The sequence below is a fragment of the Pantherophis guttatus genome, chromosome 4 (genome assembly GCF_059756535.1).
Source record: "Pantherophis guttatus breed Tessera chromosome 4, ASM5975653v1, whole genome shotgun sequence".
Classification (NCBI taxonomy): Eukaryota; Metazoa; Chordata; class Lepidosauria; order Squamata; family Colubridae; genus Pantherophis; species Pantherophis guttatus.
The window spans coordinates 159247375-159261551 of NC_142066.1; the positions used below are offsets into that span (position 1 = coordinate 159247375).

The 14177-nt window shown below is 47.1% G+C and overlaps 1 protein-coding gene and 1 pseudogene across 2 annotated transcripts; one reads left to right on the top strand and one right to left on the bottom strand.

Annotated features, from left to right (window-relative positions):
- LOC148114429 (stonustoxin subunit beta-like) overlaps nucleotides 1-14177 on the top strand; it is a 42486-nt pseudogene that overhangs the window by 12886 nt on the left and 15423 nt on the right.
- On the bottom strand, nucleotides 3997-9388 carry LOC148114430 (GTPase IMAP family member 9-like). Of its 2 annotated transcripts, none has more exons than XM_087894317.1 (4): nucleotides 9292-9388; nucleotides 8514-8650; nucleotides 4749-4803; nucleotides 3997-4622 (listed from the first exon to the last, which is right to left on the bottom strand). In XM_087894317.1, the coding sequence occupies exons 1-4, from the start codon at nucleotides 9386-9388 to the stop codon at nucleotides 3997-3999; spliced, it is 915 nt and encodes a 304-aa protein (XP_087750443.1). The 2 variants fall into 2 exon arrangements, with proteins under 2 accessions (XP_087750443.1, XP_087750442.1); XM_087894316.1 differs by having other exon boundaries at nucleotides 5439-8650.

Genomic DNA, 14177 nt, shown 5'->3' on the forward strand with positions numbered 1-14177 from the left:
GGAGACACAACAGATGAGAAAGAAAAAACTGGATTCACATACTTCGGGAAAGAGATGAACAGGTAAAACAATTTAAACACATACAGTAAATGCAAGACTGAATTTTTTTCTTGTAAATGAACTTAAAACATTTCTTCATAAACTTGAGTTGTTACTTTGAGATACAGAGAGGGAAGGAGAAAAAAATTAGAAATAAAATGAAAAGTTCTCTTTACTCTGTTCTTGTTGGCCAGACAAACACAGGGCAAAGGCTCTTTCTTTCTTTCTCTCTCTCTCTCTCCCATTTTTCGTTGCTTCAACCCCCTTTTTTTTCTCTCTCTAACAATTTCAAATTCTTGTCTCTAGATATATATTTTACCGTTACAATTACCTCGAGGGCGCACAAAGACTTAGACATACACACATAAAAACAAGGAGGACAAAGAGATGAAAACAGAACATTGAGATTTACACACACACTGATCATTCCCGCCATAAATCTCAGTTAATTAGGGAAGGCACAAATCTTAAACATACATACCAAATGGTTGCATAGAAGACAGAGAAAGAGACAAACAAACAAGCAAAACAAACAAACAAAAACCCCAACATTCCTATCTATACATTTCCCTTTTCTTTTAAGTACCTTTTTTTAGCCAAATTTGTCTCCCGGTGTTATCTTTTAGCCTAACCCATTTCTACACAATTTCTGAGCTTTCCTTTAGCTCATGCCAGGTAACACTGGCATCCGCCTAGCATCCCAGGACACAATCAACTCTTCCAGGGGATTTTCACTGCCCTCGAGCTACAGCTTCCCATGATCCTTGAAATGTAAGGCTCACTTTGGCTTAGCCGGGCTATCCTCCTTCGTTTTTCAGAAAAAAAGGTTCTGAGAAGGACACAGATTCCCTTTTGTGAAATCTGTCTGGGTTTTTCGAATCCAAAAAGGGGATCCAGGAGGACCTCACTGCCCCTACAGTTAGTACCAGTACCTCCCCGTGCACACGCACCTCGGGCTGCTTTCCTTTGAATACCGGGGACTCCCTTTTCTACTTTTAATACCCTTTCACTTTCACTTGGCATTCGCTTAGTTTCCATTCCTTTTAAACACAAAGTCCCACATTCGGCAACCCCCCTTGCTTTCTCTATCCTACCGGTCATGGCTCGGTGGAGCTAGTGGTAGGCAGAGATGCAGCTAAAGGTCACTCAAAGAGGTGAAATCAGACTGTTTTCCAGATGGAATCCCACACACACACTTTCTCCTTCCCTAACAGAAGGTCCTGTGCTCTGGCAAAACCCCCATGCTCTCCAGACTGTTAGTCTTTCTGCAGTTAGGAAATACACAGAGGAAGCAAGATCCAGCTGTGATTGGGAGAAGGGCCTTCACTCACACACATGCAGGCATACACACATTTCCCATGCTTATCCATGCTTTAAAATTAAAATTTAGAGGTACTCACCTTCTTTCCAAGCAGCCTTTGAGCTCAACACTCAAAACCCCTTTAAAACCTAGTTCCAAATGGCCAAGGTCCAGGAAAACATACCCACAGACTCAATGGGTCTGCTGCTAGCAAGGGAGGCTTACCTGGGCCAGGTCCATTGGTTAGGTTAGCTTGGAGTCCCATCTGGGGTGTCAAATTGTTGGAAGAAATATCCTTCTGGGTTCAGCTCCAAGTGGGGAAAAAGACACTGGAAACATGGAGACTGCTTGGAAAGATGGTTTAATGGTGGACAGGATCACATGGTTTGAGTTCCTGAACAGAAAAGGGCTGAGATACAGCGAGTCCCCAGGTTTTATGCTTTTTCTGGCTTTGAACTTCCTGGGGCCCAGAAAGAGTATCCTGATTGGTTGTCAGACTCCCAGGGGATGGGGGTCTTAGCTAGTCTTGCTGGCTGATGTAATCTTCCCAGGTGCCATATGGTGAGTTTCTGTCCTAGATGGGTCCCATTGTGTTAGTTTCTGTTGCTATTGTGTTGCAGATTATGGCCCATTAACAAAGGTGTGTGTGGGGGAGGCAGGAAGCTGCTTTTTCTTTAAAACATTTTTCTCCATTTCTCATCCATAGAAACATAATATTCTGCTTTTTTAATATTTCCTAAAATATTTCATTCTTCTAGGAAAGGGGTGGGTGCTAACTTCCTACAACATTACAATGTTTCCCAAGTTTATCACATTTGCATGCATCAGCGCTTCCATTGTTGAAAGCCAGATGGGTATTTTGATATAAGTTGTTTATTATTATTATTATTATTATTATTATTATTATTATTATTATTATTATTATTATTATTATTATTATTATTAATTTATTTATTTGATTTGTATACCGTCCTACTCCCAAAGGACTCAGGGCGGTGAACAGCCAAACAATAAAATACATAGATACAAAAAATTTAAGAAACCAGATAAAATCAAATTAAATAGTTTTGGCCCTGACAAATTAAAACACCCCAATAATTGAAAACAGATTAAAATTTACATATTAAAAAAAGAGGGAAAAGATTAGGCCAAGCCCGCCTGGTGGAATAAAAAGGTCTTCACAGTGCGGCGGAAGGTGTGCAGGTCTGGGATCCTTCGTATCTCCGGGGGGAGCTCATTCCAGACAGTAGGTGCCCCCACAGAGAAGACCCTCCCCCTAGGGGCTGCCAGTCAACATTGTTTGGCTGACGGCACCCGGAGGAGTCCCTCTCTATGAGAACATACCGGCTGGTGGGAGGCTGTTTGTGGTAGTAGGCGGTCCCGTAAATAACCAGGTCCTAAGCCATGGAGCGCTCTAAAGGTGGTGACCAAAACCTTGAAGCGCACCCGAAGACCACCGGGAGCCAGTGCAGCTCGCGCAGGAGAGGTGTCACATGGGAGCGCCATGTTGCTCCCATAACCACCTGCGCGGCCGCACTCTGTGCCAGTTGGAGCCTCCTGGTGCTCCTCAAGGGGAGACCCATGTAGAGAGCATTATAATAGTCCAGGCGGGAAGTGACGAGGGCATGAGTGACTGTGTGTAGGGAGTCCCGATACAGAAAGGGACGCAACTGGCGAATCAGGTGAACCTGATGAAAAATCCTCCCGGTCACGGCCATCAAATGATCTTCTAATGACAGCCGTGAATCCAGGAGGACGCCCAAGTTGCGAGCCCTCTCCATGGGGGCCAGCGATTTGCCCCCAATAGTCAGCAGTGGCATCAACTGACTATATCGGGACGTCAGAAACCACAGCCACTCGGTCTTGGATGGATTGAGTCTGAGCCTGTTCCTCCCCATCCAGATCCGCACGACCTCCAGACACCAGGACATCACTTCAAGGGCATTGTTGGGGTGGTCTGGGGTGGAGATGTACAGCTGGGTGTCATCAGCGTACTGGTGGTACTTCACCCCGAAACCACGAATGATCTCACCCAGCGGCTTTACATAAATGTTGAACAAAAGGGGCGAGAGGACCGACCCTTGTGGCACCCCACATATAAGGGGCCTTGGAGTCAACCTCTGCCCCCCTGCCAACACAGACTGCAACCGGTCGGAGAGAAAGGAGGAGAACCACCGCAGTACAGTGACCCCCACCCCTAACTCTTCCAACCAGTGCAGCATGATACCATGGTCGATGGTATCAAAAGCTGCTGAGAGATCTAACAGGACCAGGACAGAGGAGCACCCTCTGTCCCGAGCCCTCCAGAGACCATCTACCAATGCGACCAATGCCATTTCCATGCTGTACCCGGGCCTGAAGCCCGACTGGAACGGATCCAGATACATCTGGATATGTCTGGATCTTGGCTTTAACCTTTTCCCATACTAGGAGTGGAACATTCCTTACATAATGTCTGTAAAAGTATCTATAGATACTCATGGTGGCATCTTGATGTCTGAAACCTAAGTTCTCTCTCCCCTCCCCCCATAATTGGTTGGAAGTGGAGAAGCTGTAATAGTTGCAAGAGCAAAATCTCCTTTGGAAGCTTGAAGGAGCCTTTGGGAGGAGAGGCTCAATTAGAGAGACTTCCTGGTCTCTGATGGAAAGGGAAACAATCAGAAGTTGGGTCTTTTGTTGATGTTCATCATGTCTTCTGTGTAATAAGGACCACAAGTGTTCTTGTACACTAGGTCATCAATCATGGTCATCAGTTTGGCCACCTGAGCCTCTCGTTCAGCTCCTTTGGCCTCGTTGTTGAAAGCCAACATCCGGTTTCCACATTCAGCAACGTATTTCTTCATATTTTCAACTTTGGAATACATAAACTTTTGTAAAGATTGACCTTCCAGGTAATCTTTGTGGGTGCACAAGAGGATTGTGTAATCCTTGGCTTTAAGGCCAAAAACCTCTTTGATCTGCTGAACCACGTTCGTCTCCTGATGGAAGGAACAGAAAGGATGCATCACGTGCAGAATGACGTGGGGACCTGGAGAGCAAAACTTCATGCACTTGCTCACTTCTGCAGCAATAGCCTTGTCTGGACGATGGGAAGAGGAAAAGTCAGGTGTATCAACAACCACAATCTTCCTGCCCTTCAGCTGTGTCTCCTCCTTTTGGCATACTTCTGTTACTGACTGAAATGAGCTCCCAGACTGAAAGACTTCCCTTCCCAGGATTGTGTTTCCTGTCGTACTTTTCCCACTTCTGCGTTCACCCACCAGGACGATCCTCCGTTCAGGCCCTGCAACCCAAAGGGGAGAGGAGAGAAAAAGGGGATTGGTCAGTAGTGTAAAGCCTGTCCCTCCATCCAGGACAGTTGCTCCCACCCCCTCCATCCCCCCCCCAACCCCAGGGACCAAGACTTTACCTGGGATGCTTCCAGACATTTCCAGACCAGTCGCACAGCACAAAAGCCGGGATTTCTGGGTGAAAAGAGAAACAGAGTCAGCCAAAGGAGAGGCTGCCTTGCAGGGAGGTTGCACAAACTCTCTTCCCCCAGAAGACACAGGGAGGAATTGCGGGGATGGTAAAAATGAGCCACCCCCTCCTCACCGCCCTTGAGGCAGACCCATCTGATCCTTCCCCTCCACCCCACTACCCCCCTTTTTATGCAGCCCTTCAATTCTTGGGATCCTGCACTTTGGGGGTTTCAGGAACGGGGGTGGGTGGTGGGGGGGTTGATGTCCAAAGTGGCTGTCAGCTCCCCACAGCTGACTGTGCTCGAAGAGACCCTGTTCTCTGGGGCTTTAGTTGCTCCTGTCGCAGCTCCACACTGTCTCCAAGGGTCCCCCCAGATCGTCTTCCTCTAGGTTACCCCCTCCCCTCCCCAGCCCATCACTCGGGAACCTCCCCTGCCCCATGGCTCTCCTCCCTGAGTGGGGAGTGGGGGACTTTGGGGGTCTTCTCATCCAACCCCCTGCTCATTTCAGACAAGTGGCTGCCCAGTCCTTTCTTAAAAATCTCCAGAGATGGAGCACCCACAACTAATATCAGGCTATTCTAATTCTCCTCCTCCTCCTCCTCCTCCTCCTCCTCCTCCTCCTCCTCCTCCAGTTACCTCAGCAGGCCTCCCCGTAGGACAGATGCAAGTGATCGCCTCACTCCATTGACTGAGCCCTCCTGGAGTCACAGCTGCACATCGGAATTGGTACTGAAGATTTAGGTGGACATCTTCCAGGATGAATTGATCCTTAGAGCCTTCAGTACTGAGACTTTTCCAATTGTCTCCTGCAATCCGATATTCCACCTGGTACCTGGAGACCGAAGCCTTCCCGATGGCTACCGGATCAATACTGATCTGGAAACTATTTGGGTGCACTTGCTCAACCTTAGGAGGGGGAGGTCTTCTAAGAGCAGCTTCCAGCTCCTGGCGTTCCTTGAGGACCTCCATGGTCAAGGTTAAACTTTTGGTTTCCATCATCTTTAATGAGTCAAAGAAATCCTTCATGTTCTCGGTGCTCATTTTCCAGGACATTTCAGAAGCAGCATTAGGGCTTCCTCCATATTCTCGGGGAGCAAAGAGGGCTGAATGGTTGAATCTGAAGTGCAGAGGGGTTCCTGACTCATCCTGAGCACACGGCAGGTCAGCTTCCTTGAGGGCCTCCAGGACAGGTGGGGTCCCCCCATCCACAAAGGTGATCAGGAGTTGGATGTTATCCTTCACGTCTTTTCCCAACATGGAGAGCATGGAATCAAAGATGCATTTCTGGGCGTGAGTTGAATGGGCAAGGAAGGCCTGGGCCACCAAGCAGATGGCATCCACGTGGTCAGTGCCCCCTGGGGTGGAGAAAAACTCCAGAAGCTGCTTCTCCACCAGTTTGTCTTGCTCTGCATCGCCAAATCCTGGCGTGTCAATGATGGTGAGAGAATAGGGGATTTGGAAACCCTTCCGATGGTTCACCACGTAGGCTGTGACTTCAGACGTCCTGCTTCCAGCTTCAATTCTTTGGGTGATTTCATGAATGAATTTGAATCGGAAGTTATCTTCCCACTGGACACCCAGAATGTAATTGATCATCCCGTTGATCAGAGTGGTTTTCCCACACCCGGTTGCTCCCATCACCAGGATGACTTTGTTGGGCATTTCCGGATTCTCCTTTCCAACCTGGTACATGAGACAGGAGCTGGAGGTATCTGAGGGGACTTTCTCCAGAGGAAGGGCAAACACTAATGGCTGTCTGTCCTCCACCAGGGAGCTTTCCTGAAGGAACTGTCGGGTTACATTATCTGTATATTCTTCCTCCAGTGATGTGGAGACCTCCACCTCCTCGCTGGGGACACTCAGAAATCCATTATCACACATGGCCAACACCCGTATTCTATACGCCATCTGGGGCTTCAAACCTTCAATGGAATAAAATTCTGTTTTTCTTCCAGTCCTTTTTTCAGTCCACTGGACACTCCCAATTCCAGCCTCCACCATTCTGTACTCCACCTTGTACTCCTTGACCACAACTCCTGAGGCAACGATGCTGGGACTCATCCAGGCCACAGAGATGACAGAAGATGCTGCAGTGACCATTTTTAATTTCTCAGGAGGGCTGGTGGGAAGGGTCTTTATGGGTGGGCACAGGTCACTGGATTTACTAAATCCAAGCTTGCAACAAGCAGCATACTGGAATTGGTACTCTGTGTTTGGAAGCAGATCTTTCAGCAGGAACATCTCCCCAGCATCCTTTGTCCTCATGGTCTTCCAGTTTTCTTCCCCTGTAATCTTGTACTCTACCAGATAGCTGGAGATGGAAGCCTTTCCATATTCAGCTGGCTGAAACTTCAGTTGAATGCTGTCGTGTCTCAGTTCACTGATCAGGAAAGGGAGAGGTTTTGAGGGCAACTCAAAGTTCTTGCTGACCAGTTCTCCATCTTCATAAAGGTATATTGAGGTTCCTGGTGTGGCCATATCTGGGAGTGAGGCCACAACAAAGCAGATCTTCTCATTGGATTGATTGATACTGAAAAAGTCTCTGATGGATTTGGCCGCTTGGCGAGCATTGCGGGTCCACACCTTGTCCTCAAACCAGGCCAGGCCTTTCTTCAGCCAAGGAGTGGACTTTGTTGACTTAAGTGATTCTGGCAAGAATTGCTCCTGAAGCCAGTTCTGAAAGCTCAACAGAAATGGCTCCTCTTCATGTAAAGAAGTGAATGTAAAGGAGACCACGTATTCATTCTGGGGGTCAAGAACTATTTCTTCCAGCTTGTTCTCAGATGAGATAACTTGCATGTCACTTAGAATAGTCAGATAAGATTTGACAAAGTTAATTTCTCTTTTCTTGGTGTCCAGAAATTCACGGAGTCTTTGGTTGTTGAAGGGTGACTGGTTGACAGACATCAAGAGGTTCACCAGGGTCTCTTCCTCTTGCCCTCCTCCCCGGATGGAAGGCAAAATTCTGGCCAACTGTTTCTGGAAAGTCTGCCTGTGTTGCCTGCACTGATCCTTGAACTGTTGGATCTTCCTCTTGATCTCAGGGAAGGTCTCAGCGATGGGATTGTTGGCTAGATCGTTGCTTTGCATCTGGATTTCATTCAGTTCCTCCAAGATCTTTTCAGCATCAAAGATCCATGCTACATTGATCTCACGTACCATCTTAGCTGCTCTGGTGTCCAGCTTGCTCAGTGGGTAGAGCCAGATCCGCACAGGCACAGCTTTCTCCCCATGTTCCCCTAACAATTTTGGGAGAGTTTCATAAACTTTCATGGCATCTTGGAAGGTCACTGGGTTTTTGTCCAAAGAAAAATCTCCATGGAACTTGCAGCTGAACTTCAGGACATTCTCTTTCTCCTCATCATTTAGCTTCATATCTGCTTGTCCTGTGATAGATATCTCCTTCTTGATTGTTACATGGAAATTTCCTTCTATATTTTTTACCATCTCCGTTGAAGAAACTTCTCGGTCAAAGACAAAGAAGGCCTGGGCTCCATAAAGGATGGCAGTGACCACATGGGTGGCTGTGCCATGCTCAAAGAGATCTGGGTGAGAGACATTCTGGATTCCTAGGTGGCTCATTGTCAGCTGTTCATACCTGGTGGTGGTTTTATATTGAATGGTGACTCTGGCCTGTTGTTTGGACTTCTTAGTATCATGAAGATACTCTGCTGATCCTCTCACATCAATCAGCCCCCCAAGGAAACTGGCTTTAATGGATCCTGAGATATCCAGGGCGGAGGCCTTGTCATCTATGCTGTCGGATGCAATGATTTCAGTTGCTGTCTTGGGCTGAGGCTTGATGGTCAGATCCTTCTGAAGAGAGCTGTAGTCCCAAAGGGTGACTCCTGCATGGATCAGAAGAAAACAGGTTCATGAATTGAACACAGTCTTCCAAAACACCTGCAGCTGGATAGAGAAGCTCCAGAGAGGTGGGGCATTAGAGGCATCTTCCTCCGGAGGGTTCTGTCATTTGTTCTTTTCCAATCATCACCAGAGAAACCTCCTACCAGTTTTGTAAAATACTGCAAAACTCTGAAGGCTTTTGACTGAGTAGAGAGGAATGGGAATTGCTATGCATCTATTGATTTCAAGAATGATCTCCATCTCTCTGGGGAAACCATATTTTCATGAAGTGTTCAGAATCGTCTGCATCACAGCTTCAGAATTAATTCTCTCCCTGAATTCACCATTTTGGGGGAACCCTAGACTTCTTTTATTAGTCATTTTCCAAACCATTTCAGTGACTTTGCTTCTGGGGAGGAAACCCACCCTGTGTTTGGTAAACAGCACCAGTGCTGCTACATCCGTGGCCAAGTGTTGGATACACATTCCCAGCTAGGAGGTCCTACTTAGCTAGCTGCTACTAGTGGGCTTTGTACCCAGGAGCTCAACTCTGTCCCTGGGCTTAGCCTGCACCTTGATGGCAGTGCCTGTTTCCCTCCCTCCCTCCGTCTAGAGACCCATCAGCCTCTCCTCCAGCTCCTACCTGGGATGAGCGCATCCTTGCGGCAGTCGTACAACGTCCCCAGCTGGAAAGGGCGGCCCAGGGCTGCTATCTCTACGGTGTCCTCTTCCTGGGCCATGCTTGACTCCTACAGTTGCTGACACTTCTGCTGCCCTACAAAAGAGGAGAAACAACTGGAGGAGGCAAATACTGATGGTTGACTTTGTGAGGGGAGAAACAGGCTCAAGCTCAACCCATCCAAGACCGAGTGGCTGTGGCTCCCGGTGTCCCGATATAGTCAGTTGGTGCCATCTCTGACTATTGGGGGCGAGTCGTTGGCCCCCACAGAGAAGGCTCGCAACTTGGGTGTCCTCCTGGATGCACGGCTGTCCTTAGAAGAACATGTGATGGCCGTGGCCAGGGGGGGCTTTCTATCAGGTTCACCTGATTCGCCAGTTGTGTCCCTTTCTAGATCGGGACTCCTTGCGCACGGTCACTCATGCCCTCGTCACCTCCCACCTACTGTAATGCTCTCTACATGGGGCTCCCCTTGAAGAGCACCCGGAGGCTCCAACTGGTCCAGAATGCGGCCACATGGGTGATTATGGGAGCGTCATAGCGCTCCCGTGTAACACCTCTCCTGAGTGAGCTGCACTGGCTCCCGGTGGTCCTCTGGGTGTGATTCAAGGTGTTGGTGACCACCTTTAGGGTGCTCCATGGCTTGGGACCTGGATATTTACGAGACCGCCTTCTGCCACTGAGAGCCTCCCACCGGCCAGTACGCTCCCACAGAGAGGGGCTCCTCTGGGTGCCGTCAGCCAAACAATGTTGACTGGCAGCCCCCAGGGGGAGAGCTTTCTCTGTGGGAGCACCTGCCCTCTGGAACGAGCTCCCCCCGGAGATACGGACAATTCCAGATTTACGTACTTTCCGCTGGCCCCTCAAAACTTTTTTATTTCATCAAGCTGGCCTGGCCTAACTCTCCAATTGTGTAATTTTAATTGAATTTTAAATGGGGATTTTAATTGTTGGGCCAAATTGTTTAATGTATTTTTAAATTGTTTTTAAATTTTGTATTCTATGTTTTTTACTTCTGGCTGTTCACCACCCTGAGTCCTTTGGGAGAAGGGTGGTATATAAATTTAAAAATTAAATTAAATAATAAATTAAATAATTAAATAATTAAATTAAATTAATAAATTAAATTAAATTAAATTAAATTAAATTAAATTAAATTAAATTAAATTAAATTAAATTAAATTAAATTAAATTAAATTAAATTAAATTAAATTAAATTAAATTAAATTAAATTAAATTAAATTAAATTAAATTAAATTAAATTAAATTAAATTGTGGGCTCAAGCCACATTCCCCCCACTGATGGTGCTCCACATTCTGGGTTGGCTGAGAAAGGAACACTCCACAGAGACCCTTGGGGTAGGAGCAGCAGGCACAGCGCACAGTTGGTGGCAGTGCAGAAGTCTTAAAGGGGCCAAAATTGGTAACTCCTCAGGCAAAGGTTATTTTAATCATGTCTTTTTAATAACAGCCTTGTCCTTCTGGTCTTACTCTTTTAGGTGGGAGTTACAATGGTCGCAGTTCCTCTCTTCACCAGGAGGGGGCGATGCAGGATTGTGACTCTATTTCCCCATAGGGAAAAGGCTGCTTTGGTTTTGGTGTTGGGGATTCTTGGGGTGGGGGGTGGGGGGAGGGTAGCCAGTGTGGTTGCACAAAGATCTCTCTGATAAACTGAAAGACAAAAAGGACAAGTACAAAAAATGGAAAAAAAGACACATAACTAAGGCAGAATATCAGCAGCCAGCCAGAATCTGCAAAGACGAAGTCAGGAAAGCAAAGGCTCAGAATGAACAAAAGACTTGCAAGAAAAGTCAAAGATAATTTTTTTAAAAAGTTTCTTTCAACATATAAATAACAAGAAAATAATCTAGGAAACAGTCGGTCCACTAAAGAGAGAAGACAGCAAGGAAGTAACAGGCAACAGAGAGAAATCAAAGCTGCTTAATTCGTTCTTTGTGCCAGTCTTCATGCAAAAAGAAACTATAGCCCAACCTACCAGAAACATAACTGTAAAGGACAGACTAGAAATAAAAGTTAAAATAAGCAAAAAAAATAGTAAGAGAACACCTTTCTGATCTTGATGAATACCAATCACCCGGACCTGACGGATTACATCCCAGAGTTCTGCAGGAGCTGGCAGATGCCATCTCAGAACCACTGTACCACATCTTTCAAAAATCCTGGAACACTTGAGAACTACCAGAGGACTGGAAAAGAGCTGATGTGGTTCCCATCTTCAAAAAAGGGGAAAAACAGAACCAGGAAACTACAGACCAATCAGCCTAACATCAATACCTGGGAAGATACTTGAAAAGATAATCAAAAAACGGATCTGCCAACATCTAGAAACGAGTGAACTAATAACTAGAAGACACCATGGGTGTGTTATCATGCCAAACCAATCTTATTTCATTCTTCAACATAATGACTAAATAAGTAGACCAGCGAAATACTGTGAACATAATATACTTGGACTTCAGCAAGGCATTCGACAAAGTAAACCACAACTTACTTCTTGGTAAGCTAGAAAAAAGTGGGATAGATAGCATCACCACCAGATGGATTCGCAACTGGCTGACAAACTGTACTCAACGAGTAGTTCTTAATGAGTTTAAGTCTACATAGAGGGAATTAAGCAGTGGGGTACCACAAGGTTCCATCCTAGGCCCATTATTCTTCAACGTCTTTATAAATGACTTAGATGAGGGAATAAAAGGGGAACATATCAAATTTGCAGATGATGCTAAGCTGGCAGGAATAGCCAACACCCTAGATGATAGGCTCAAGATCGAGATGGATTTTGATAGACTTGAACACTGGGCCCTATGTAACAAAATGAAATTCAACATAGAGAAAAGTCAAGTCTTACACTTAGGCAAGAAAAACCAAAAGTACACATACAGACTGGGTGAAACCAGGCTTAATAGCAGTTAATTGTGAAAGGAATCTTGGAGTCTTAATGGACAACCAATTAAATGTGAGCCAAAAGTGTGCAGTGGCAGCCAAAAAAGCCAATGCAATCCTAAATTGCATTAACAGAAGGATACTATCAAGATCAAGGGAGGTTCTAATACCACTCTATAAAGCCTTAGTAAGGCCACACCTAGAATATTTCATCCAAGTTTGGTCACCACAATAAAAAAGATGTTGAGACTCTAGAAAGAGTGCAGAGAAGAGCAATCAGGATGATTAGGGGACTGGAGGCTAAAACATACAATGAGCCATTGGAAGTACTCGGCAGGGCTGGTCTTGTGAGGAGAAGGACCAGGGGAGACATGAGAGCAGTGCTCCAATATTGGAGGGGCTGTCACAGAGATGAAGGGGTCAACCTTCAGATGGAAACTGATCAAAGGGAGACCTAGAAATAAGGAGAAATTTTCTCACAGTGAGAACAATTGGCCAACAGAACAAAAGTTGCCTTCAGAAGTTGTGAGAGCTTCATCACTGGAGGCTTTTGAGAAGAGCCTGGACTGCCATCTGTCAGAAACGGTGCCAAGTTTGGCAGGGGGTTGGACTAGATGACCTACAAGGGCCCTTCCAACTCTGTTATTTTATTCTGCTTTTTTGTAAGGAGAAGCCATGGCGAATTAGTCTTTGCCAGGAACAATTGTTTGCTTTGGATTACGCTCCCCCGACTTCAACTCCTGGCTTTTGCCTTGCCTCTCTGGGAAGACTGTTCTCTGCCTTTAGTCTTGGACATGGCCCTTCTCTCGTGGGAAGTCCGCTTTCAGACTCTGCTTCGCTGGGCCCTTGGAACTGCTTCTTGCCTAAGACTCTGTCTTGCCCCAAGGACTGCCTTTGTCTTGTGTCTGGACTCTGCCTTCTGGACTGGAGTTGGAACCCTGATCCTTGCCCTGTGAGTGGGCTCCTCCTCTGCGGGAGTTCTTCGTACTATAGAGGCTGTTGTTTGGGGGACGGAGGGTGGCTGCCATCAGGGTAGTGCGGAGATGGAGCCCTACCGGTCATCGGAGGGCCGTTGGCTGGACATAAAGGTCTCTCTAGACCTCTGCCTTGCCTTGACCAACTGGGTCACAACAGACGCCCTCTGCCCACCAGCCAGAAGTGTTCAGGGAAGGAGGAAGAGGAATGAAGCTGTTTCCTCTTTGGAAGGTGCAGTTGGAGCCTCCAGGCAGGAACACTCCCACCTGCGGTCTCCCTCCTGCATGGGGAGGAGGGGGGAGGGGAAAGCTCAACCCCCCCCCCAGGAGGGCCAGAATTTGGCATCTCAATGGAAAAGCTCCCGAGAGGGGAGAGAGCTCCGATTGAATGGGAGGAATAGGACGAAGGTTTCCCCTCCCTCTGCTCTGTTGCAGCTCTCTCCTTGTTTGGCTATCTAGACAAAACTCAGCAGACTTCAGAAAAAGAGCAAACCCCACTCCTCAAGTTACCTGGAATTCCCCCACCCCAAATACAGGTGCTTCTGTGCCACACCTGTTGCTACATCGCCTGTTTTTCCCTCCCTCTCCTTCCTCCGGTTGCCTTTCCTAACAAATAAGATGGGATCCTGAGGGTCTCGGCTGCTAATTCCCCTCTGATTGCCTTTCCTAATATTGGGGTCTCGGCTGTCCCACCCACCCATCAGCATCTCCCACAGATGAGGAATCGCTTGTTCTGGTGTAAAAGGAGCACTCCTTGACCTGCACTCCACCAATGCCCAGGAGGAGCCCTGCTCTCACCCCGTTTGACTCCCCTGCCCCATGAAATGCCAGTTTGGGGGTCTCCGCGCTTCTGGGGGCCTCACCTGGTTGGAGGGAATCAGGAATCCCCGGTGGCAGGTGGACGTGCTTCTCTCCTTCGCTGCTTCTCTGTCAGATCTCCTCGTCCTTTGAGCTGCTGGTGGAGTTTATGAT